Consider the following 27537-nt stretch of genomic DNA (forward strand, 5'->3'; position numbering starts at 1 on the left):
TGAAGAACAAAATGACTGCAACTTGTCTGTTCCCCTTTCCCCGATTCCCCAGCGCTGTTCCCCTCCTTCAATTCCCCAATAAAATCTTTAAAAAAAATTGTTTAAAATAGTGAATTTTGTGTTATCTATATTTTACCACAATAAATATAAAGTAGTTAGACCTCCAGTTCCCCTGTTCTGAGCAGCTAGGCAGATGCTCCCCACCCCAGAGGATGACTACAGGTAATTCTCTGGAGGAAGTCCAAGAGGCTCTCTAGACTGGAAGGTACAAAGCCTAACTGAGGGCAAGACCACCATACTGAGCAGGAGAATTTCATGAATATTTACATACTTCATGGTGACTCGTCAGTTCTCTTGTCACACTCACTCACTTCCCAGGGTGCTGGCCCCAGACTGAAGCCCTCCAGGGGAGGACTGAGTCACCCCATGGAGAATCAGAACAGCTGGAGAGATAAGATCTTAAAATACTGACATCAGGCATTCCCCAACTAAACATCCCAGACAGATCACCCATCGGTGAAACCTCCAGTGAATAAGTGCCACCTATATGCACAGATTCATATTCTTCAGCACTAGATAGGGCAAGACAGTCAAGGGTCACCTGAAGACTGAGGGACGCTATTAAGACAGAAACTAAGACAAACAGGAACAGGTAAGTTGAAGGAAGCAGCAATTATACAAGGCAAAAACAAAGCTGGAAATGAAGTATGTCATTAATATTCTCAGAGAGATAAGATATTGCATCCATGACATAAGGCCAAGGTGTTACATAAAAAAGAATATTCAGAGAGCTCTGAGAAGTTAAAAGCATGATAGCAGAAATGAAAAACAGAATGTTTAGAACATAATATTGAGGCAACCTCCCAGAAAATAGTGCAAAAATACAGATATAAAACAGGAAAAATAGGTCACAAAATCAGAGGAGAAATCAGGATAGCTAACATGCAAATAACAGTAATCCCAGGGAGAACAGAGAAAACAAATAAATCGCAATGTAATAACTCAAGAAAAAGTTTCTAAAATGAAGGACATAAGTTTCTAGGTTGAAATTATCTGCTGACTGCCCAGCAAAATGGTTGAAAATTTGACTCATATCAAGGTGTATCCTCATGAAATTTCAGAGCAATGAGGGCAAAGAAAAGACCCTCCAAGTTTTTAGAAAGAAAAAATAGGTCCTATACAAGGGGTCAGGAAAAGAATGGCATCAGAATTCTATGGCAACAGTGGATTCCAGAAGACAATGGTGCAATGACTTTAGAATTCTGAGGAAAATTTACTTCCAATCTAGAGTTCTTTATCCAGTCCACCACTTTAGTAGAGAGTAAAATAAAAACACTTGCAAACCTGTAAGGACTTGGACATTTCATCTCCCATAGACCATTTCTCAAAGAACTACTGGAGATATGCTCCACCAAACAAGTGAGTAAACTAATAAAGAAAACGATGGGATCCACAAATAAGAGATCCAACGCAAGAGAGAGGCATGATGGTGAAGGGAAATCCTTAGACAACAGCTGTGCTGTCACAGGTCTAGGGAGCATCGTCCAGGCTGGAGCAGATCACAAGTCTTTCTGGAAGGGACTTTATAGAAAAGATGAAATTGATAGAATTCCTCATGTATTTGAACATATTAAGAGATTTACACAAGGACAAACTTTGGGAATTAATTCATGATAAAGACATTAAAAATCAAGCAAAATTTTTAAAAAGGCAATTATTAAATCTAGTGATTAAAAGGTGCAGGAAGGGAAAAATTATCATAGGCCATTTACACAGTGCAGCTGTGTCTAGAGTTTACATAGTCTTAGTAATGTAAATGCTGCAGCCAAAATTTCAGCTTATCTATACTAGGAGTTTGAGGGGGGACCATAAATACATGGAGGTGGTGAGCATGAAAGAGAGCTAAATTCTCATCTTCCATAGTAGAAGATGAACATGATACCCCAAATTGAAAAAAAACAACATAAAAACAGCAAAATAAGCATTTAGTTATATGGTTGTAAATAGTAAATTATCAGCCACAGAGATGAAAGTGGTTGCCTCTGGGATGAAATGGAGGCAGGCGAGCCTTGGAGAACTATTTAACCCTGTAAAAATAATGCACGTTTAGCTTTCATAAAATTAACACAACATAATTCACTTTTTTTAAATGGCTGCAAAAACAAAACAAACGCAACCTCATGGTCCAAATAAAACTCTGTATTTTCCTATTTGCTATTCTAATCAAATTATTCTGAATTATATTTCCTCATCTGTAAAATTACTTATTATATGGATTGAAATATATTGTAAATACAAGTGCTTGGAAACTGCAATGATTGTTTAATAATAATGATAACAATAATACAAACTTAGAATCCAAAAGCTAGGAATCCTCAGCATTCATTTGTTTGATCACGTTGTGTGTATAGCAGGGAACAGGAAGAGACAAGCATAACACTGCATGAATGAAACCAGCGATCTTACTTACCTTGAACTCATCCGTTCAGTACCTGCTTCCGCCCCTACGTGTTCCAGGTGGCGATCTATTCTCTGGGCTTTGATGCCAGACTTTGAATTCAGATTCCAGCTGTGCCACTTTCTACCTGTACAGCTTGAGGCGATTTCCTTAGCTTTTCTGAATCTCAGTTCAATCGTAAAGCCTCTCTTGCGAAATTTGTTTGAGGAAAGATTAACGACAAATCCGTTGCTTTGGTCAGTGACTAATTGCCACTCCCTAACTTCAGCTCCTTCTTGTGCTCCAGGGATGCCTGAGGCCTAGGAGAAGTCCGTTGAGAGCGTCTGAGGGCGGGAGGATCCGCAGTCACCATGGCAACCGGAGACGCCTGGCGTTCTCCAGCCGCCTGCAGAGGAGCTGAGTAGGCCAGCCGCTAAGACCTCCGCAGCATGAGTGGGGAGGAGGCGTTGGTGACTACGGTGACGGCGCCCGAGGCGAGCCGCGATGGGGAGCAGCTGGCCGGTTGGGGATGCTGGACACGCGGGGAGCACGGCATCGATGGCCCACAGGAGTCCCGCAAACAGTGTGAGTTTCTCTCCAGCTGCGGACCCTGCGCGTGTAGGGATGTACGGTGTGCAGAACAGGGTTCGTGAAAACGGAATTGGGGAGAACCGGTGAGAGGGAAACTGGGGGGAACCAGGGTGAGACTGGCTGAAGCCGTGAAGGTTTTGGAGGCAGAGGGTGGAGCTGCTGTTTCGGCAAAGGCAGAAGTGAAGGCACTGTGGTAGGTAACATCCTGTCCATTTCCCCAAGCCCTCCTTCACAAAAGGCTACCTGAGTCCAAGTAGCCTCTGACTTAATTAGTAGTGGCATTGGCCTGAAAGGTATTGAAAAAAAATTGAACATATGTCTATATAAAAATTTATAAAAGTATAAATGATAAAAAATGTTATATATAATATAAATTTAAAATCTACATATAAAATATGAAATTTATAGTATATGCAAATTTTATATGCACGGAAACGTGGATCATTTTTGCCAATTCCTTCATTTTACAGACGAGGAAACTGAAGTCTAGACTGGAAAAAAAGAAGTGACTTGCCCACTGTCACTCAGTCTGTGCTGGAGAAATACTTAAAACACTTAAACTCCCATCTCCTGGGCTCTCAGTCCATAAATTATTACCTGATCCATTTAGAATTTCGCAATTATGGGCCACATTTTAACACTGCTGTTTCCTCCCTGCCCTGCCAAACACACAAACAATATTCAAATAAGTAAAGGCAGTTCTGGTCGCATTGTGCATCCATATTGACCCATGAATTTACAGATATCACAGCCCCTGGGTGCCCCCCTGGTCTCCAGTAGGTGCTAAGGAATGATGATGGTGGAAATAATAGGCAAAAGAGGAGCAGGAGCAGTTTCCAGCCTTTCTGCAGAGCCTCCTTGATTGCCTCTCTAGAGAGCAGTCTAGGTTCTGGAAGCTCCCTTGGTGCTCCCGCCGCCCCAGGTGGGGGGCGGGGTTGGACTGAAGCGGCCCAGCTCTGGTGCCTCAGGGGACCACTTCAAGTGAAAGGGCCTCTTCCTTCAGCATCAGCCCTAAGATGATTGCTTATGATACCTCATTCCTTTTATTATTATCAACAGCATGCAGCGGCCTTACTTAAAGCAACTAAATTCATTATATTTAAGTATTCAGTATAATTCAGTAATTCCTTATTCCGACTTAAAGCTCCATCTGGGACTTTTCCCATTGAAGATGCTGGAATTTAAAGGTCCTTTCTTAATGTGGCTGTAAGAGTAAAAGGTAGAATTAATAAAAGGTGAATGATTAGTAAGATGAGTCCTGACTGCTGCCAGGCATTGGGCAAGTGGCAGGGAAATGAGTCATGAATTAAGGCAGGGGACCAAACATTCTTGAGTTCACAAAGTCAGGGTTATCTAAAGAATTCCTCCCTCAGCCTCCCTGAAAACCTCCTTTTAGGGGGCCTCAGCCTAAGTAGAGACAGGCTGTTCACACCCAAATTACCCATTCAATTTTAAAATGTTTTTTGGAAAATTCTTCAGTCTCTCTTTTTGGGAAAGGTCTTCAGTCTCTCTACAGCTTCTACTCCCTAATCACAGATCTGTTCTCAAATAAACACAGGTAAAGTGTGGTTCTGTCCCACTGAAATTATATAATTTCAACCTTGAACTATATAAAGGTGGCTTTTTGAGCACCGACCAAATCTTTCATAGACTTCAGTGTTACCTTTAAAATAATTCATAGCACTCTCACCAAATTGGCTGACCTCTTCCAAGGTTCTCCAGTTTATTAAATCACTGAATCCAGTATTCTAGGTATGACCAGATTAGAATAGTGTGATGGGACTATAACCTCCTTTGATCTGAATATCATACTTCTATTAAATGGATCACTAATTACATTAGATGTGTTGGCAGACACTTAATATATTATTAACATATACAACAAATGAAGTCTACGACATTCTTAGTTTCTCTTTCCCCCTTTGTTCAATTGAAACTATTTGAACCAGCCTTTTCTATCCTATACTTGTGCATTTGTTTGATCCTAAATACAAGTCATTATATTTATCCCCATCAATAACATCCTATGGATTTTAGCACTTCATTCCAAGTGTAGAAGTAGCCTTGTGAGTCCTGAGTTTGCCATTCACCAAGTGTGTACCATTCTTAACATTTAAGGAGTTTGCTGGCAGTTCCAATGTCCAAATTAGCAAATTAGATGATGATCCCAACAGTTCTAAGTAAAGTCTCTAGATGTGTCAATCAGCATCTTTGGCATAGGCATTCTACCTCCTACAAATACACTTTTTCAAATATCTTGTTGAAATGCAGATACTTCTGGCTACATCTCTCTAGCGATTAGCTTGGGTGTGGGAGAGTCAGGTAGGATAGGCTTTTAATTTTTATGATGAGTTTTGTGACTTCTGGGAATTACTTTTTCACCTATGAAAATGAGACTAATTATACCTACCCATAGGGTGATTGTGAGAGAGATAACATATGTAAGATGCCTAGGGCATGGTAGCACTCAATAAATTGTAGCAATTATAAGCTCTTAACAAAAGAAAGCAGTTTAGTCTGGAATAATGTTTTTAGCAGTGCTTAATTTAGTGATCACAGCTCCTAATCATCTGTACTCACAATTAATCTGTTGACCAACCCATTCAAAATGTTGGTGACGATCAACATTAAGCTGCTATGTTAGAGTTTATAAAATGTTTCCTTTATTTTTTTTCTCCCTCCCTCTCTCCCTTTTTTCTCTTCTTTCTTTCTTCCTTCTTTCCTTCCTTCCTTCCAATTTTTTTTTTAAGCAGGGCATATTTGCCTATACCAGCTCTTTTCTACTCTTTCATTTTTCACAGTTCCTCAAAACCTTTAGCGATTCACTCTGTAAATTCTCATACTCAAGGTGCTATGTTACAATCTTAGTTGTGGGTGGGCATAGCCACCATTCCATGCGGGAGTCGAACCAGCAGCCTTGTTGTTAGGAGCACATGCTCTATCCACTGAGCCACCTGGGTGGCAGCTCAGCTCAAGGTGTCAAGTTCAGTATTAGTTGCGGGCAGGCATAGCCCATCATCCAACAGGCGGTCTTGTTGTTAGGAGCACTGCTCTCACCAGCTGAGCCATCCTGCCACCTGTTCGCAGCTCAGCTTGGGCGCAGCGTCACTGACCCATGTGGGAATCGAACCGGCGGCCCTGTTGCTCAGAGCTCACACTGTTAAGCTAACTCTTGACTAACTGAGCCACTTGGCTGGCCCTGAAAGTTTTCTTGAAGTTCCATATATACAATTGTAGAAAACTCCATATATTTCTTCATAATACCTAAAAGAGGTGTCTTAAACTTACCCCAAAAATTCAGGAATTATAGGGAAGTGTGAAGTCCTCAAAGAGCAAGAAGCTGCAATGAAAGCAATCTTCCCAAAACAGAGTCTGCAGGGTAAATCATCGGCATTTGTATAGAAGGATATGTCTTCTAAAAAATAGTTATTCATGTAGGTGCAATGCCTGGAAGGTTGGGAAAATTTTACAGTAAGTAACCAATTTTGTTAATCTCTTTGTAGGGAAGAAATTTTTATATTGTGAGCCACATAAGAGAATTAAGGAAGTACTGGAAGAAGAACTTTATATTAAGAGAGATGAATGCCACGTTAAAAACCTACCTGCAGGTAATCTCAGTGACAAATGAACTGTATTTGTGAAATGGATATGAAATCGCCTATTTGATGGCATAGTGATTATTTATTACAAAACCATGATGATCAAATGAAACACGGGTCTTTGGGGGAAATTCTTGAGCTAATTTTATAGTTATTTTGCCTATGTCCAAATAAACTGTTACAGTTAGAAAAAAAATGAGCTAGGTATCAGTATCTACATTGCTATTCCACATTTTTGGTGGAGTTACTTTTACCTAATGACAAACAGAATTTTTTCCCAAGTGCCTGAAAAGCACAATAACATCTTCAATATTTATCAGTCTATGTATGACCAATAACTAAGTGGTTCCCAAAGTTTAGATGTCATCAGAATTACCTGGGATCCTGTTAAAAGCAGATTGCTAAACCCCATCCCTAGAGTAACTGGTTCAGTATGTCTGGGATGGGGTTGAAGAATTTGCATTTCTACCAAGTTCCCAGGTGATGTTGAAGTCACTGGTCCAGGGACACCATTTTGCAAATCATTGACCCAGAAGAATCTAAGTCATTTAAATAGGTCAACTCATCCAAGGGTTTTACTGCACATACACATGGTGTATGAATTATATAATCTGGGCATTGATAGCTCTCACTGATGCTTCACTGAAAGAAGATGTGCTCCAAAAATTCCAGAGTCCTCACAGATGTTATTTCGATGCTTGAGCCCATCACTTTCACGGTGATTACCAGGTGCCTACTTCATACTCTTTAAATCATCAGGTTTTTATTGCAACCCTCACGGGTACCAGTATTGCTAGAAGAAATAAAAGAATTGTAAGACATGACTCCTAAACTCAGAGAACTTGACATTTTCTGAGGAGGATTGTTGAACACCTGGCAGGTAAGACCCAAATTCTTTAAGGATTCCTAAGAGCAGATGCTGTGGGCCCAGAGGTGCAGCATTTCAGACTCCATGATGTAATTTCTCTCTGTATGTTTCAAAATCAGCCATAGAAACATGTTTTAGGCTTTCTGTATCATCCACTCTTACAAAAGGAGAAACCAGCAAAATGGCCAATTTTGTTCATCTCTTGAAGGAAAGTTTAAAGTCTCGTTTGAATGTTATGAATGGATTCAGAATGACCTAATACTTGTTTCTCTGAAACCCAGCCTACATGCATCATTCCTCTGGTGGTTAAAACTATATATATATATATATATATATATATATATATATATATATATATATATATCTATATTTTGGGGGCCAGCCGAGTGGCGCATTGGTTAAGAGCTGGCTTGGGACGCCAGAGGGCCCCAGTTCGGATCCCACATATGAGGGCCAGTGACACCGCCCTCTACAGCTAAGATGCTGAACAACAGCTTAACCTGGAGCTGGGCTGCTGTGAGTCACCTCGACAGCGTAGGCTGCAGGCCCTGAGGCAGTGGGTTGCCATGGGCTACCGAGTGTAGCCAGCAGCCAGCGTGAGCGGTCATCCAGAAGCCGGCGACTGATCTGCCTCACCTGGGAAGAGCACAATGATGGTGCCAACTTGGGCCAGTGAAGCAACGTCCTCCACAAATAGGCTGAAGAACAAAAGGACAGCAACTTGTCTGTTCCCCTTACCCCAATTCTCCAGCGCTGTTCCCATCCCCCAATTACCCAATAAAAATCTTTAAACAAAATTATTTAAAATATATATGTATATATCTATATATCTATATATCTATATATATATATAATATTTTTTAAGTATATGCTATTATATTTTGGATTTACTTTTATTTATATACTTATAAATTTGTAAGTTCTAAACTAGTTGGATGCTGTATTATTCTTTTTGAACACATTTGATTATAAGACAGTCTAAGTGATTAGGAAATATCATTTGGTTAATAAAAATTTATTTTTCTAAGCAGTCTTTTCGAATACCTTAGAATAAAATGGATAATGCTTAGGTTGCATTTTATAACATCCACTAGAGGTCGCACAGAGGTGCTATTTTAGACTAGAAAAAAATTTTCAAAGCTGAGAATGGAATCTGTAAGGTTAAGTGTTGAAGAGGCTCTACTTATGGAAAACAGAAACTGCTATTGTTTTCTTCTTCTTCTTTTTTTAATTGGCTGGAAGCCACAAGTCCTTGTTCGCAAAAAGGAACTAGCGCCTAAAGAGAGCGCCATACTCTTTCAGCTTCGTCTGAGTGTTAGCAGCTCTGAGCCAGTCACTGGACCTTCTAGTGCAGGGTTTCAGGGACACACTCCTTTAAATATATGATGAAAGCTACGGCTTTTCTTCCTGGAAAACACAGCTTGTCACATACACCCAGAATTCTGCATAAAACTTTTAGGGACTCCTATGGCTCCTACAGATGTTAAGAGTTAGTACACTTGACCCATTGTCACCACTTCTTTACTTATCATTTGCTCCTTTACCCATTCCAGTTACACTTTTGCTTCTGTGAATACCGGGAAGCTCTTCTTTCCCAGTTTGCAAATGACTTTCCTCCTGAGGGTCAAATCCAATGATCTTGAAGTTCAAGTACAATTCACAAGCTCATCAAACTCAACTTCTCTGTAGCACCTAACACAATTGTTTCAGGTGCTACTCCTTCCCTGTAAAAACACTCTCTCAACTATGTATGGTCTCCAGATCACCATGAGCCAATGTCCAAGTTTTGCTCCTACCACTGTTTTTCATCTTTACTGAATGTTCTTCCTCCCAGCCTCTCAACTTTGTGCTACTGACTCCAAAATTGACACCTCTAGCCTCTGCTTTTCCTTTGAAATCCCGAAAGCCTACTTAACTTTCCATTTGGATGTCTAATAGGCCTCTAAAACTTATGTCTAGAACAGAGCTCTTGTTCTATACCCCAGTTTTTAACACCCCACTCTTCAATAGGTCTGCCCCATCTCAACATTGGGTACCACCATTCACTCGCTTGATTAAATCAAACACCTAAAAGTCAAGTCCTCGAACATCATATCCAGTCCATCCGGTAATCCTGTTGAATCTACATTTGAAATATGTCCCAAACCTCCCCAACTGCAACCTTGCCCAACCCTCCATCATCTCTTGCAGGCTCAGCGGTAATATCCTCTGACAGCTTCTACTGTTTCCCCTCACAGTCTAGTCTCTACACAGGAACCAGAAGAATCTCTCACAGACATAAATCATTGCACATCACCTCCAGGCTCAACACTCTCCAGTGGCTTCTTTTTTCTACAGATTTTATTGGGTAATTGGGGAAGGGAATAGTGTTGGGGAATTGGGGAAGGGGAACATTGTGTTTTTCTAGGACCCATCAGCTCCAAGTCAAGTTGTTGGAGGGCGCAAACTCAGTTCCAAGTCCAGTTGCTAGTTTCAATCTAGCTGTGTGTGTGGGGAGGAGGGGTGAGTGTCCAGCATCCCATGCAGGAGTCAAACTGGCAACCTTACTGTTAAGAGCACGTGGTCTCACCAGCTGAGCCATCCAGCTGCCTGTTGGCAGTTCAGCAGCAGCTCAGCTTGGGCGCAGCATCACTGGCCCATGTGGGAATCCAACCGGCAATGCTGTTGCTCAGAGCTCATGCTCTTAACCAACTGTGCAACCCAGCCAGCCCTCCAACGGCTTCTTGTTCTTAGTCTACATTTTCGTCTCCTTGTATGATGAGCTCACCTCTCTGAACTCTCTCTCATACTTTCTCGCTCCACTTTAGCCACACAGGCTTTCTTGATATTCTGGAATGTACCAAACCCATTCCCACCTCAGGACCTTTATGCCTCACCTGGGCCATCAAATGTCTTCCTTCCTCTTGATTCAAATTTCAATTCAAACGTCACCCTCTCAGGGGTAACCTCTCCACAAGGTTAAAATAGAAACTACTCTCTCTCCCAAGTTATTCTCTAATCCTTTATACTCCTTTCTTTCTGCTTTTTTCTATCACTCCCTGAAATGATATATTTATTTGTATACTTCTTTATTGGCTATCTTCCCCCCTAGAACATAAGCTCCCTGACGATAGGGGCTTTATTTTGCTTACCACAAATCCTCACAAAAACCACGTGATACAGATATTATGATCTCCATTTTATGAATGAGTAAACTGAGGTTTTGAGAGGTTTTTACTGTCCAAGATCATTAAGTAAGTGTCAAAACTGGATTCCAAATTCAGGTCAGACCCCAAATGCCGTTGACTTTCTACTCACTGCAGTGTCTCTGGTGACATGTTATGGTTAAATCCAGTGGATACTGCTGGATTGAGATTGCTGTACATTTGATATAGTTGATGGCTCTCTCCTTAAACCTTGTTGCTTTCTCAAATTCCTTGATACTAAAATGAAATGTCCTCATTCTTTCCTTACTTCTCTGGATATTCCTTCTCGTCCTCCTTTAAGAACATTTTTAATTAACTCCCACCCCCAAATATGGATGTTTCCTGAAGTGTTACCCATAGTCTTCTAATCTTGCTCTGTTAGCTCTTCCTGGTTCATCTCAACTATCCCCATAGTTTTCACCACAACACCACTGCGATGCCACGGAAACCTGTGTCTCCATGCTAAATTTCTCTTCCTAGATGTCCCATAAGTACTTAGGATCAACACGGCCAACATGAAACTCATACATCTCCCCCACTTGCTCCTTCCCATATGTTACCCATCCCAGTGAATGTTACTGCTTGATGTCCAAGTCTAAAACCAGAGAACCGTCCTCCATACCCACTCCAGATCACCATATCACACATCCCATTAGGCTATCAGGGGTATCTTCGTTTGACTTAGGATTCCAAGCTGTTGACTCCTATGACAGATTCATCTTGCAAGCATGTAGACCTATTGATTTGTATTTCTGCATTGTATTTTTAAAATACATGAACCAGTTGTCAGCATTTAAAACATCACGACCTTTTACATATAAATCTAGATTTCTAGATTATTTTGGGTGAATAGAAAGGAGGGGGAGGATAAAGGAAAATGTGGCAACAGAGTTAACATTCACACCTGGCAGCAGTGACAAGTTGGGTTACCTGTCACTGCTGGCCTGCCTAGTTTACTGTTAACCATTGCTCACCAAGTTCCCCAATCAAGTTGGGCATAGCCCAAGCTATTTCTGATCACACATCCACTGCAGATTCTGTACATCATACTATAGAAAAAAGTATGAAAAAAGCATTTCCTTCGCATCCATGCCTCCAAGAAAAGTGGAAAAAAATAAAAGAATAAGAGAGCCAATTATGTCTTACCCCTGGCTTTACTTACTTATATTACCTGCCTGGTCTCTCTCTCTCTCTACTTACTTATATTACCTGCCTGCTCTCTCTCTCTCTCTCTCTCTCTCTCTCTCTCTCTCTCTCTCCATATACTTGAATTTGTAACCTTATATAAACTATATACTATTTCCTTTTTTTTTTCAATTTTCAGTATCATTCCCCCCCCCCTAGAATCTGTATACAATTAACTATAGCAAGACAGTGCTCAATACTATTTAAGCTTCATTTTAGGTTATTAGAACTATCTCAGTATTTGCAAAAGTGAGAATTCACATTCTAATAACTGGAAAACTAAAAGTTGACATACCAACAAATTTACTCAATATTGATGTAATGATACAAAATTTTATATGAAACATATGGACTTTAATATTACAAAATTGGGGCTTTGTAAACTATTGATAGCCTACATGTAAACAACGTTACTCTTTGTTTATCTGTTCTAATCTATGAAGTGCTGCACCAACAGATACCTCCCACAGCTTTTTACTATGTGAGCAGATGATCCCCCCTTTAAAACAAGGTGAAAAAATCCAAAGTTCCCACCCAGAGAAAAACGTACACTAAAAATTATCAAATTCTAAAGTTTCAGCAGATATAACACTAGAAATAGGTTACGGGCAATTCTTTTTTTTTTTAATATACTTGGGAAAGGAAGTTTATTAGCTCTTAATTATAAAGTATCCCAAACCTAAGCTGTTTTCATGCGAGTTTTCTGTCTTCGGTGGATTCGATCAGCTTGCTAACAGCAGTGCCTCTCTGAGGCACTGGGTGGGGAAACTAATCTCATGGTCTGAATCATGCCTCATTTGCTCAGGCTGCCGTCATGGTGTCAGACCATCGCTTTGGGGTGGCAGGCACTGGGCTTGGGTGTGGGCAGCTGTGTCTGGGGAGGAGCTGATGCCCTGGGGAGGCTTCGCCACCCAGCCACACCTGCATCCTCTGTGGCTGTGGGAAGCAGTGGACCATACAGTTCCTTAGCTATGGGCAATTCTTTAAGTCTCTATCTAACTAGCACTATAGGAAGTTACAGTGTTGACCAAAAGAACACGCAGGTTGCTCATTAAATTTTGTTTTAATAGATCTCAAAATTCTGTGACAGACTTTTGGTCAGGTTGTTTCCATTAAAAAAATACTGATTTTAAAAACTAACTTAAAAACTTGTATACATGCAAAAAAACAAGTCGTCCACAAAACATTCTCCTTTCCTTCTGAAGGCTTTACAATGCATTGTAATCATTAACCAGTGTTTTACTGTTAAACTTAAATGGCCAATTGTGACAAACAGTTCTGAGACCCTTCTTCCATCACTGATTAAGACGGGGGTGGCAGGATTGGGGATAATGTTCATTTAGCCTTCTGAGCTTTCTGGGCAGACTTGGTGACCTTCCCAGCTCCAGCTGCCTTCTTGTCCACTGCTTTGTGACACCCACAACAACTGTCTCATGTCATGAACAGCAAAATGGCCCAGAGGAGAGTAGTCAGAGAAGCTCTCCACACACATGGGCTTGCTAGGAACCATATCAACGATGGGAGCACCACCAGCTTTCAAAAACTTGGGGCCATCTTCCAGCTTTTCCCTGAACGAAGATCAATCTTCTTTAGCTCAGCAAATTTGCAAGCAATGTGAGTTGTGTGACAATTGAACACAGGTGCATATCCAGCACTGATTTTGCCTGGATGGTTCATGGTAATCACCTGAGCCATGAGCCAGCAGCTTCATTGGGGGGTCATTTCTTGCTGTCATCAGCCACATTGCCATGACGAACACCTTTGACAGATTCTTGACATTGAAGCCCACATTGTCCCCTGGAAGAGCTTCACTCAGAGCCTCACAATGCATTTCAACAGACTTTACTTCAATTGCAACACTGACTAGAGCAAAGGTGACCGCCATGCTGGGTTTGAGAACACAACTCTCCACTCAGCCCACAGGGACAGAACCAATACCACCAATTTTGCAGACATCCTGGAGGGGCAGATGCAAGGTCTTGTCAGTTGGACGAGTTAGTGGCAGGATGCAATCAAGAGCTTCAGGCAGCGTGGTTCCATTAGCACTGCTGTCTTTACAGGTGACTTTTCATCCCTTGAACCAAGGCATGTTAGCACTTGGCTTGTTGTCACCACTCCAACCAGAAATTGGCACAAATGCTACTGTGTCAGGGTTATAACCAATTTTCTTAATGAAGGTGCTGACTTCCTCAACAATTTCCTCATATCTATTCTGGCTGTAACGTGGCTCAGTGGAATCCATTTTGTTAACACCAACAATTAGTTGTTTTACACCCAGTATGTAAGTCAGAAGGCCATGCTCATGGGTCTGCCCATTCTTGAGACACCTGCTTCAAATTCTCCAACACCAGCAGCAAAAATCAGGACAGCACCGTCAGCCTGAGATGTGCCTGTCATCATGTTTTTGATAAAGTCTCTGTGTCCTGGGGCATCAATGAAGGTCGCATAATACTTGCTGAGCTCAAATTTCCACAGGGAGGTATCAATGGGGATCTCACACTCACGCTTAGCTTTCAGTTTACCCAAAACCCAGGCATACTTGAAGGTGCCGTTTCCCATCTCAGCAGCCTCCTTCTCAAATTTTTCGATAGTTCTTTTGTCCACGCCATCACATTTGTAGATCAGATGACCAGTAGTGGTAGACTTGCTGGAGTCTACATGTCCAATGACATCGATGGTAATATGTGTTTTTTCCTTTCCCATTTGGGTTAGATTTAGCAGTAGTTTTCACTACACCTGTGTTCTGGTGGCAAATCCAATGTGAAAAAGCATGATTTCTTAGATATACCCAAGTCTATCTAAATTCTAGGGACCCAAAGTTATATGCATGTATCCAAGAGTATTTGTGCAGCTATGGATGCATTGGTTGGGTTTGTTTGAATTTTCAAACAATCAAATCCACGTGCTTTCACAACAATATGATTGGTGAAGGTGAGGTTTGAAAAAGTATCCAGACTGGACTTCCCCTCAACCATTGATAAAAACACCAAACCATGACCATACAGCAAAATACATGTGGTTGAACTTACTGAAGAGCTTATACCACCTGTAATATTAAGAAGGGGATTCATCCTGAAGTTAAGCAACTTAAATTATAGTATGTTTATTTGTTGCTGAGCTAATGATGAAAATTATGGAAGTGTCCAGAAACAAGTGGATTTAAATTATTTCTGTGCTGTTTTCCTTTTCCTTTGGTTGAATGAAATTGGTAAAAGATCAAAAGATCCAGAAGTTAGGGTTTATGGGTGTCTAACAGAGTGAACATTACATTTCTTTTCGAAATATTGTTGTTTGGGTAGCAACAGGGGACTCAGGAAAAAGCTGTTCAGCTGTTCAGTCTTGTGGGGCCCTCAGCTAAATGAGCTATCGCCTCTGTTCTTGTGGTCATGTTGTGACAACAGTTAATAAGAGCCATGAAGACACTGAAATGGCCAAGATGTCCTAGGTAGTTGCTACTGTGCACCCCATACATGGATGTACGGAATGGCATCAGTGACCACAGAAAAAATGGGCTGCCAGGCCTCTAGGTCCTTTCTTCTCTGGGCTTTTGATTTCTTTCAGGCTTGTGATGTGGGCTCAGTAAGAAGCATCGGATGCTGGGGTAAGGGGTGGGGTGGGTAAAGGGTGTCTATATAGTACATATAAATGATGGCGATGATGGGAATAATAATAATTACTATAATGGCTACCATTCACAGTGTGTCTTCTGGATATGAGAGTTTTTACAAAGTATCTCTCTTAGTTCCTGCAACAATGCTGTACTCATTATTTTTGCAGATCTGGAAGCTGAGGCTCAGGGAGGTATAGCGACTTGCCCATCGTCACACAGTGAAACATCTCATATTAATATTTGAATGCAGGCTTGTCAGAAGCTGATGTCCTTGTTGTCAGCCATTGGGTTATACTGTCTCTCTTTAAAACATAAGATTATGTTTTGTGAGAGGAAAAAGGTTTGGAATTGTATTGGTAGCAAATAGTACTCTCTTCATTAAAAAAAATTTTTTTTAAATGCTGACACAGTTTTCTCTGGTTTCAGGTTCAGTTTAGATTCAAACTTGAGGTAGAACAGAGCTATCAGAGGCATTACACATTCCTGTCAGATAAGGACAGGAGCCAGGATCTACATGAAAGATTCTCATCACCCTGAAGAAAAGAAATGCAATTTTCTAATCAGATCTTCTGTCAGATGAAAATGAAATTTGGGGCAACTTAGGGAACTTTCTGGATAAGTAAGAATTTAGCGAGCATCATCATTCACATATTCTTAGTGAGTCCCTAACGATTTTCCCCTTCTTACAACTTTTTAAAAGAAGAGGTAAGCTTGTGAGACAAACATTATAGAACGACACCATTCAGTTTTACCATTTATCTTAAAACTATTTCTGCAGTCCTAAGAACTTCTGTAGAGAACTTTGCAGACATAAATTGATGTTCCAATTTAATGTTTTCAAATTGCAAGAGCTTTTGTATTTTTCTGGCTAAAACCTGCAGAGGTTAAGTAGTCATGAAAAATTTGATTAATGAAGCTTCCTAGTTTTTCTTCATACAACATTTCCTTCCCCAAAGACTTTCAATAGTGTCCTGTCAAATCCATCAATTTGTGTCAATATGTGCCTTAATGCACAAACTTAATTTTGAGTCTGGTTTATTTATTATGTGTAGTACCAACTCAGAAAACGTAAAATGTTGCTCAGTAAGTATAGATATGTTTGTTATTCATTAATTCATTCAACAAAATTTTTTTGTGTACCTACAATATCCAAGGAATTTACTAGACACCAAAGGCATATCAAGATAATTACAGAGCCTAGAAGTCACCAAACATAAATTTAAATTACTTAAATTTTTCTTCCTCTGGTCAAATCTCTGACCATGTTTGCACAAAGGAGGCATAGACTGCATGGCTCTAAACTGGCTTTTCAAGCTCTAATGTTCATTATTCAGAGTCCAGAGACAGCTGAGGGGAACAAAAATATTTTTAAAGGGCAAGCTTACCCTCCCTGAAAGACCAGGCCAGGTCCCAGTGGCTAAACTTTCCGGCATAAAAGTATGGTTTAGTAACTTCAAAATTCAGGATACAAACACACCTAAAAAGGTCTCTGAGTAGAAAGGGTTGGGGGCATGAGAAGGGAAGAAAGAAGAAGACTCTCTAGAAGATTCTAAGCTTCCAGAAAGGATTTAGTTCTTTTTCTCTTAGCTTTTCTCTTGTGCCTGCTGCCCTTTTCCGGTTAAATGTACTAACACTGGGGTGTCCCTGGCCCTGCTCCCCACTTTGTCTTCCTTTCTCCCCCTTGGAATACGCATGGCCAGAGCTGAGGGAGTTGGGTTTCTCTTTAAAGAAGCATTGGCTTCAGAGGGCATCCACGCTTCTTTCCAAATCTCTTTTTCTCCAGTTAAATACATCACCTTTCGTAACTTCTTCACCCATACGTCATATCAGATCAAAGTAGTGCTGTTTTTTTCCAGCACCCTCTATACCTGAGTATAGTAAAAAGTTATGCATTGCTATGTTTTGCTTTTTTGAGCTTTTTTAAAATGCGTTTCTGAGCACCTGCATTTACATTTCAGGTATTTTCCCTATTAAGTTATAAACTTGCAGCTATGCCTGTGATTGCGTCTGAAAGAGCACAACTAAATTAGACTAGTACAATTCTTCTAATTTGATGTGGTTGTATTACGTAGTTCTGCCTCCTAATTTTAAATTGTTTTCTATTTACCAGAACTTCCCACAGTTTAGAACAAATCAAAATCCATTTCCTTGGTCTCTTACAGGGTGTTGTGTACAGGTGGTATTTAATAAGCATGTGTAGACTCCTAAATACCTGAGAGTCTATCACCCAGAGGCTGGAGAGCAGCCCTTTTCTGTCTCTAGATGGGCTAGAAGAAGAGGAAACTAGTTTGAATGGTGGGGGAAGATTTAGGTTAGATATAAGGAACAGCTTCAACGTTGTAAGTCTTGACAGAAGGAGATTGTAGAATATTCCTTGAAGGTCTTTGAAGAAGAGGGAAGAAACTAATCTTGACAGATAGCTTCAGCTCCTCCATTCAGGAGGGGGAAAGAGAGGCAAGTATTGACATTCAGCTCAGTGAGTCAGCACAGTGACTGTGCCTCTAGAAATGGAATCTGAGTCTATGCTTAGACAGGAAAATCGTTGTCCCCGTAAGAGTAATAGCTACTACTTACTGAGTGCAAAGCACTTTTTATCCATTTCATCCAAATCCTATAACAATCCAAGGTAGATATTATCATCCCCATTTCAAAGATGAGGAAACTGAGACATAGTGGGTTAAATAACTTGCCCCAAATCATACAGGTGGTAGATGGTGGAGCAAAGGCTAAAATCCAGATCGCCTCTGAACTTAGAGGCCGTGCCCCTAATCATTACATGGTACAGAATCTTTTAGGGAGGGATCAAATGTCAGTGGGAATGCCGTGGGCAACCTAGATCTGTGGACAGTATTTGGCATTGAATGCTGCAGTTTTAGAAATGGGAAAAAAAAACTTACGGCACTAACCTGAATTCACTACCTTGCTTGACTTGGGTCACAGTTTTCTATAAAGTAGGTTTTCACCAAATGCATGTTGACTGACTCTGAAAACCTAAGTAATTCGCTATAGGATATGGAGCAAAGCCCAAAAGAAATTATTACTAAATCAATACTTACTGAATGGCATCAGGATTTAAGACTATAATTTGCCTTGGTCAAATGAACAGACATCACATTCCAAATATTTTGTCATGGTGTTTTCCAGTGAGTTTATTGTTTCTTGCAAGGGGAGATTAAACAACATCTCTAGTTCATGGCTTTTAAAAGAGTGTTGTTTCTATTGGATAAACTAATGTGGTTACTTTGGTTATATTATCTTTCAAAATATTTGCTCTCTAGGAATTAAATCGGGATCAGACAAGGTTGACTGAATGAGGTCTATATATTAACTGTTATTCATTCTTACTCTTTTTGTGTTTTTTTATTTATATTTCTATATTGGCTTTTCATCTGCTTATTTAGGGGCAAATTAAATGATATAATTAAGCACTGTAGAAGTTTAATTGCATAGGGGATAATTGAATGAATGAACTAAAATAAAAGATTAAACAAATAATAAATAACCTAGGGTGGTTTGATTATTCAAACCAAATAAACCTCCATCCAAATGACTGAAAAAAATAATCAAGTAAATAAAAATACCTCATGGTAAAAATAGAATAAGCTAATAATTCTCATCTTACTTTTGAAAAATATTAACAGTGGCCCTGGAAGGAATTTGGAGCATAAAAAGGAATCTCCCCGTGGAAGGGTTGAAGCCAGGACTGCTGAGCAGAAACACCTTATTGCCACAAGTCAAGTACTATTCGAGGCATGGAGGGCTGAGAAGTAAGACCCCAATATCCTTGACTTCCCTCAAAGCCCCTGAGGATGTTCAACAGTTTACAGTGAGAGCTTTATTCAAAGTTCTCAATCAAAATTCAATCTTGTGTTGACTTGCTTCTCTTAGGTTACTTTTAGGTTAGCCACATTGCCTCACTGTGAAACAATAACAGTTCAGCTAACCAATTTATCCCATGGACACGAGAGAAATTCATATGCTGAATTATGACCCTTTCCTTTGCTTTTTATCTATGTAAGACTTTCTGGCACACAGTTAGCTTCAGCATGGAGGAACCTTGCACCATCCTTTCTTCCAGATGGGTGATCTTTGTTGACCAGTGGAAATAGGGACAGGGAGATGAGGGAATTAAGGAAGAATAAGGCAACTGCTTTGCTTGGTTCCCTTAATTTCACTCTATTTTATACTAAGAGGCCATCAGGTTGGGCCCAGTGTTCTGTTCCTCACAGACATAAAGTTTGGAAGAAAATATTACTCATTCTTCACTGTCATAGACAGTGTCTGCCAGGAATGTTTGTGGCAGGATGTAGAGTAGTCAGGGGTCTTGACATGGAAGCATAGACAGTGTCCAGATAGTCTAGGGACATAAAATGGAGTATACAAATCCTCAAACTAGCTCTACAATGGGGAGGTTACCCCAGAGTGAGAAGAGAGAAGTGGGAAAGCACCAAGCTTGGGGTTACCTAAGGTATGACAATAGCAAATGCTATGTAGCACTTATTATGCTAGATTCTTCATATATAATAATCTATTTAATCTTTACAATTATCACATGAAACAGGTGCAATTCATTTTACAATTGAGGAAAATGAGGCATGGAAAGGTTAAATAATTTACCCAGCACTCAGCTAGTAAGTGGACATGCTGAGATTTGAACTCAGGCAGCCAGTCTCCAGTGGCTTTTCACCCCTCGGCTCTGCTGCCTCCATGTGACAAGCAGTGGCCAGGAGCTGCGTGCCTGTTGAACCTGGAGTGGAGTGAGAGCTCAGCAAAAGTGTCACAAAGGAAGAGGGTCCCTAAGGAGACAGCCTTGAGAATATGAAGTCAGTAGGGAGAAAACATAACCACTAAGAGACTGAGGCACAGAGCAAACAAACAAACAAAAGCACTTGTTACTAAAGGGGGTTCATGCAGCAGAAAGGAACCAGTATGGAGACCTGGATTTCATAATAATAAAGTAGTAGTAGCTACTATTTACCATGTGCCAGGCATGGCAGTAAGTGTCTTATATAGTTATGTAATCCACACGATCACATAAGATTTTTAATCTCCATTTTCCAGGTGAAAAAAACTGAGGCATAGAGACATTACATTACCCAAGATCCTATGTCTAGGAGGTAGTAAGGTCAGACTACAGACTTGTGTCCATCTGACTTCTGAGACTATGCTCTTAACCTCTGGGCCATCATGGCAGAAAATCTAGTCACTGGACAACAAGGATGGAACCAGTCATGGGTGGTGGTTAAAAAGGCACATATGCCAGGGCTCTGGGAATGCAGGGTTAGGAACCTGGGAGGCAACTACACTTAAAATCCACAAAGATTTCCGTGTCCTAAAGTAATGGTTGATTCAACCCAAGTCTGGGCCACTTGCCCAATGGGGGCTGTTTATTTCAACTTTCCACCCAATTTGTCAGGTCCCAATTACAGTGGGTAAATCCATCAGTCCAAGGAAACTCACAAAGCAATTTATTTTAAAGATGAATCATTTTCTAAATGCCGTATTATAAGACTGGGTTGAAGAACAAATTACCTTCATTTGAAGACATGGAAGTCTAATAGATTACCCAATTCATCAATTGGGGACATATGATAAAATTATGTATTTCATTTTGACCATAATTGCATTACTTCCATCCATACAATTTAGGAGACACTTGCTCATGGCTTCTGCTCATTGTTACTCATCCACATCATCTTCCTAGCAGCCCCCAGCCCTCTCTCTCCCACCCATGTTGAGCCCTTGTAGTGATCATGTTATAATACGTAACTTTTATTCTTATATATTTTAGCTTCATTTCTGAAAGTTGCCAGCTGCAGTTTGCCATATAAACTGGTGCTATTCTCTGCTATACAAATTACAACTGATCGATCTATATGAATCAGACTGATAACTAAGAATTAGACATTTCTCACTTATCAATGAGAAAAAATAGATGCAAGGCACACAAATACCATAGATGAACAAAATCCACAGATAATTTTCAAAAATTGACCAGTAGTAATTCATACACTATCAGAAGCTCCATGAACACAGGAACCATGCCTCTTTCACTCACCACTGTGTCTCTAGAACTTAGCATGGGGATGCTCAATCACTTTTGGTCATGAGAATAACCAGCGAACGATGAACCTGGAAGCATATGTTGAATGCATACTACACGTTCAGAATATTCTCGCTGCTAACTCACATATTTATCTATGTAAGACTTTCTGGCACACAGTTAGCTTCACAAAAAACATATGGTTTTCCTTACTTGAGATGGCTAAATTAAACAGAATACAAACAATACAGGGAGAAGCAAGGGAATCTATTGACTTTAGTGAATCATGAAAAGTTTCAGTCAATCCTCACTGTCATCTTTTTTCTTATTCCCTTGTACTTCTCTCCTCTTTCCCATGAACAACACGATCATTATAGACTTTTCCAACGCTTAATATGCGTCATTTAAATTTAAATTTAGCTCCATGCTCACCGAATGGTAGTTCTAAGACACATTTCTGGTAGAGACTGTGAACAGAAGTTTCACTTCTGTCACATTAACAAGTTTTATTCATTTACGTTTATCAATTTCATTCTTATTCTACAGCATAGAACAACAACAACAACAAAAAGTTGTCTAGCCCAGTGCTTTTCAAGCTTTAACGTGCCTGCAAGTTACATGGGTATCTTATTAAAATTCAGCTTCTGATACAGTGGATCTGGGGTGGGGTCTGAGATTCTTCATTTCTAATGAGCTCCCAGGGGATGTGAATGCTGCTTGTCCAGACACTATACTCTGAGTCATGAGCACCTAGAAGGCTGAGGAGTGGTTTCTCAGCTACTTAGGTCACGTGGGTGTGGCTTTTACGTTTTGCTCTACTAAATGAAGTACCGTTGGGAACATTAAATCAAATTTAGATTAAATTGGGGTTGGGATTAAAGAGCACTTCCCTGGAGTAAAAAGTTACTTACTTGTTCACATATTTCTTTACACTAGGATAAGAAGAATACATTTTTTGCTGTTGAGAAGAAGTCTCCTTCTCCTGATGTCTAAAGAACAGAGAAGAAACAAAGAAACCCAAGCTTGTTGCACAGTTTAAGATTTGTTTAAAAAAATATATATTAATCTATAATTTCTATTATTAATTCCTATCTATAAATTAATCCACAGTAATGACAGACTACTGGTAACATTTGCAAAGAACCTGGAAACAATGAAGGAAACTATTAAACTTATATGTAATTGTCACAGTTGGAATACATTGGGCTTCTAATTCAGATTATTTTATTAAATATGTAAAACATGATAAAACAAAGGCATGTTTATTGAGTCTTTACTTCAAGGTAAACATTGTAAACCTTAACCTTTTACTAGGGTATCATGTTCATCCATTCAAAACAAAACAAAACAGAAGTAAATCCATGTATAGGTACAGGTTAGTAAATGAATGACATAGATGAAAAGTCTCTGACTCAGAGACAACCGTTTTCATGCTAGCCTTGATAGAGCTCATCATTTTTCTAGAATTTGTCCACTAAATAGTAAGCAACCAGGAAATTTATGGAGAAATCTTAAAAAAAAAAAAAAGAATTTTGCTAATACTACTAGGTTAAAAAGAGGTTAAAAAAAGGAGGAAAAAACCAACCTACCCCCCACTCCAGTTGTCAAAAGTAATATATGTGCAGTAGAAAAATTGGAAAATAAAGAAAAAAGTCATCTGTATTTCAATTCCCAGAAAAAACCACTGATAGCATGTTGATATATATATTTTTTTTCTATGCATGTTTTACTTTACATGATTGAAATCACATTGTATAGTATCTGTATTTGTTATCTCTGTTAACATAACATTATATAATTTTTCATTAATTACAATATAACTTGAAATAATTTACATTATAAAGTCTATATATGTTTGTACTAAATTTTTTAATTCATTACTCTATTTTTTTGGACATTTGGGTTTTTTAGAGTTTTTTAATTTATGTATAACTGTTGTGATTTACTTACCCCTGTCCACTTAAAAAAAATTATTTTCCCTAGTATTCTGGTTACACGTCTTTCATTCTCCTTCCTCTTAAGGCTAAGATCACCTTAAAAATTCCTCCAGTCTATGGTTTTCAAGTTCATTTCTCGGTTTTAATATAATAAATCAAGTCAGGTAAACACAGATCTGCTGACTGGGTATGTCCCTTCCCTACTTAAAAATATTTACACTGTGAAACAGTCAATAATCTCTTGAGTCAAGATCCAAACTTTTCCAGATTTAATATAAAAATTTCCATTTGGTTAATACACACTACATGTAAGCCAGACCCGACACCACCATGTTTATGGAACTCTCTCATCACTGGCTACTTCAGTCGCAGTGGTCAGGCCAGTGGCTAAAACTGGAGAGATTACATCTTAAATTAGTTAAGACATAAACACCAAAGCCCACCTGGGGTTGGGGGTAAACCAGTTACTATTCTTACAAATCTAAAATCTCAACCTTCTAAAAATTCTTACCATCAACTTCTTTGTGTGTATGTTAGGATTCCACAGAGAAAGCGCTGTGGGTGGGAAGTATGGATTCTTACTCATCCCTTAGAAATGATATCCTGTTTGCACTTGAGCTCCCAGTGTGACTTTACAAACATGCTCAGGGATGTCCTTCCTCACTTCCACTTTACTCCTGCCCTGTAAACAAGCTCCCCGACCCCTTCCCCCACTTTATCCTCAGCCTTGCTGCCTGGGCTGAGTGTGCCACAACAGCCTCTTCCTGCCTAAGCAGCACTAACACCACCTAGGACTGATTTCATGGCACTGTTTCCTTTCTAGGGTATCTGTCCTTATTCTGCTTTGGGGTCCTGATTTCTTTTGCGGTTAAATTATGTTCTTCATTGCCCCACCGCATATCTTCCTAACTGGATTCATGTACACGGTTTTTCATGCCAGGATTATTTATAATAATGAATAACTGAAACCATCTAAATGCCAAATGTTGAGGGTAATTTTAAAAATTACTATATAATATGATGCATTTGTTTTCTGTTTTTAATTTATTAGGCATTTTAAAAATAAAAACTCTTTGAATGCCAGGATTATAAGAACACTTCTTAAAAATGATAATAATCTATAGCAATCTTAAACCAACAGCCATTTTCATACTTGATGAAATACAATAGAAGCATTCCTTCTGAGGTGCAGAATAAAACAAAACTGCTTTTTTTCTAAAGATGTTTGCAACTTGCTCACTTTCATTCTTCATTTTATATGCTCCTGGCCCTGGAATCCGTCAGTTTCCTCCCTTTATGCCAGAGATGACATACTAAACAAGCTGGTGCCATAGGGCTTGCACCCCACTCCCTAATTTGGCAAAATAGTCATGGCAAAAGTATCTGTGAGCCACGCAGATGAAAAGATTAGAAGTAGAAAACAAAAAGTCAAAATGACTAGAAAAACTATTTAACTACATGAGATGGGACACAATTTTTCTGAAAAGATAATTTTTCAGTCTTACTTTTAAAGAAATATAGCCCTTAGTTTATCTTATTAACCTATTCTTTGTCTTACAACTAGAATATTTATAGTAATAGAAATTATATAATGAGGAGGTCATTTTAAAATAAAATTACTATCACAGATTTCTGGTCAAGATGGCGGAGTAGGTAAACGTTGTACTTAGCTGCTCTTACAACCACCTCAAAATTACAACTAAACTGTCACTGAGAATCACTTGAAGTCTAGCTGAACCAAAGCCCTACAACTAAGGGCATACAGAAGAAGCCACCTTGAGACTGGTTGGAGGGGCAGAGACATAGAATTGGCTGGTCCCACACCCGCATATGACCATTAAAAATCAGAAAGGATATCTCAGCTGTGGAGTTCTCCCTGGAAGAACAAGGGGTCCCAGCCCCACACTAAGCTCCCCAGCCCAGGTTTCTAGTGCCAGGGAGAGAGGTCCCCATAATTTCTGGCTGTGAAAACCAGCAGAGGGTCGGCCAAGTGGCGCGATGGTTAAGAACTGGCTTGGGACGCCAGAGGGCCCCGGTTCAGATCCCACATATGAGGGCCAGTGACACTGCCCTCTACAGCTAAGATGCTGAACAACAGCTCAACCTGGAGCTGGGCTGCCATGAGTCGCCGGCGACGGCGTAGGCTGCAGCCCCTGTGACAGTGGCTTGCCATGGGCTACCGTATGTAGCCAGCAGCCAGCGTGAGCGGCCAGCAGCCGCGGTGAGCGGTTGTCCAGAAGCCGGCGGCTGATCTGCCTCACCTGGGAAGAGTGCAATGATGGTGCCAACTTGGGCCAGTGAAGCAACGTCCTCCACAACTAGACTGAAGAACAAAAGGACAGCAACTTGTCTGTTCTCCTTCCCCCAATTCCCTAGCACTGTTCCCATCCCCCAATTGCCCAATAAAAATCTTGAAAAAAAAAAAAACAGCAGAGATTGTGGCTGAGTGAGACAAGGGTGGCGGCAGTACTAGGCGTTCTTCTTAAAGGGCCCACACATGAACCTCCTCCCTGATGGGACTCAATCGCTCTGAGCTCCAGTGCTGGGCAGCAGCTGGAAAGGCGTCAGGGACAGATTTTTAAGTGTACAATACGATATTGTTATCTATAGGTACAATGTTGCACAACAGATTCTCTAGAGCTAATTCATCTTGCATAACTGAAATTTTATACCCACTGATAAGCAACTCCCCCATTCTCCGTTACCCAAGCCCCTGGCAACCGCCATCCTATTCTTTGCTCCTATGAGGCTAGATCTCATGTTAAGCGTTCTTACTACAATCAAATAAAATTAAAAATATATATAAAGGACTAAAACGCTGATTAAAACTGTGTGCATGAGCAGGGCTTGTTGACTGGCGTTTTTCCTTACACAGGTATGTGGTTAGTTTTAGAGAGAATTCCAACCATCAGTAACTACAAATTTTTTTTTTGGTGATAAGATGAAATCATTATAAAGTCATGTTTTTAAAGTGCATTTAAAGGCATGGGACAAAGCTTTTATTAAAGGAGGAAAGCTGAATACAAATAGTATTATAATATGATCTTAGTTTATATATACTGTATATTCATTAAATACCAAAATATAAATAGTGGTTATTTTGAGGTGGAGATGGGGGAGGAACATTATTTTCTTCTTTATACTTTTCTCTAGTTAAAAATTTCATATAATAAATATGTTCTATATATATGAGACAAACACAATAAATGTTATGAAAAAATCTTCCCTGACTACACCAAGGGACTTTTACATCTTTTCTTACCCTGACTCAGTTAACTTTTTTTAGTCCTTATTTTCTTACCTTTCAGTTGATGGTAAATGGTAATGACATTACTTTGTTTTTTAATTAAAGTTTATTGGGGTGACAAAGGTTAGTAAAGTTACATAGGTTTCAAGTGTACAATTCTGTAACATGTCATTTATATATCACATTGTGTGCTCACTGCCCAGAGTCAGTTCTCCTTCCATCACCGTATATTTGATCCCTTTTACCCTCATCTACAACCCCCTCCCCTCTTATCCTCTGGGAACCACTAAACTATTGTCTGTGTCTATGAGGGGTTTTTTTAAAGATTTTTATTAGGGAATTGGAACAGTGCTGGGGAATTGGGGGAAGGGGAACAGACAAGTTGCTGTCTTTTTGTTCTTCAGTCTAGTTGTGGAGGATGTTGCCTCACTGGCCCAAGTTGGCACCTTCACTGCGCTCTTCCTGGGCGAGGCAGATCAGTCACCGGCTTCTGGACAGCTGCTCACAGAGGCTCCTGGCTGCTCACGCTGGCTGCTGGCTACACACGGTAGCTCATGGCAACCCACTGCAGCAGGGGCTGCAGCCTACGCAGTAGCCAGTGACTCATGGCAGCTCAGCTCCAGGTTGAGCTGTTGTTCAGCATCTGAGCTGTAGAGGGCAGTGCCACTGGCCCTCATATGTGGGATCCGAACCGGGACTCTCTGCCGTCCCAAGCCAGCTCTTAACCACCGCACCACTCGGCCGGCACTGTGTCTATGAGTTTTTGTTTCTTCATTTGTTTGTCTTGTTCCTTTGTTGTTTTCAAGTTTATATGCCACATATTAGTGAAATCATA

The 27537-nt window shown here is 40.0% G+C and overlaps 1 protein-coding gene across 2 annotated transcripts; it reads left to right on the forward strand.

The window, feature by feature from the left end:
• The first annotated feature begins 2490 nt into the window (after positions 1-2490).
• Positions 2491-23205, forward strand: CUNH11orf97 (chromosome unknown C11orf97 homolog). 2 transcript variants are annotated; one of them, XM_019657125.1, is made up of 4 exons: positions 2491-3022; positions 6532-6636; positions 19117-19301; positions 22455-23205. In XM_019657125.1, the coding sequence occupies exons 1-4, from the start codon at positions 2887-2889 to the stop codon at positions 22509-22511; spliced, it is 483 nt and encodes a 160-aa protein (XP_019512670.1). In that variant the 5' UTR covers positions 2491-2886; the 3' UTR covers positions 22512-23205. The 2 variants fall into 2 exon arrangements, with proteins under 2 accessions (XP_019512670.1, XP_019512671.1); XM_019657126.1 differs by having other exon boundaries at positions 19117-19242; positions 22455-22542.
• The last annotated feature ends 4332 nt before the right edge of the window (positions 23206-27537 follow it).

The sequence above is a fragment of the Hipposideros armiger genome, unplaced genomic scaffold, assembly GCF_001890085.2.
Source record: "Hipposideros armiger isolate ML-2016 unplaced genomic scaffold, ASM189008v1 scaffold_274, whole genome shotgun sequence".
NCBI classification, from domain to species: domain Eukaryota; kingdom Metazoa; phylum Chordata; class Mammalia; order Chiroptera; family Hipposideridae; genus Hipposideros; species Hipposideros armiger.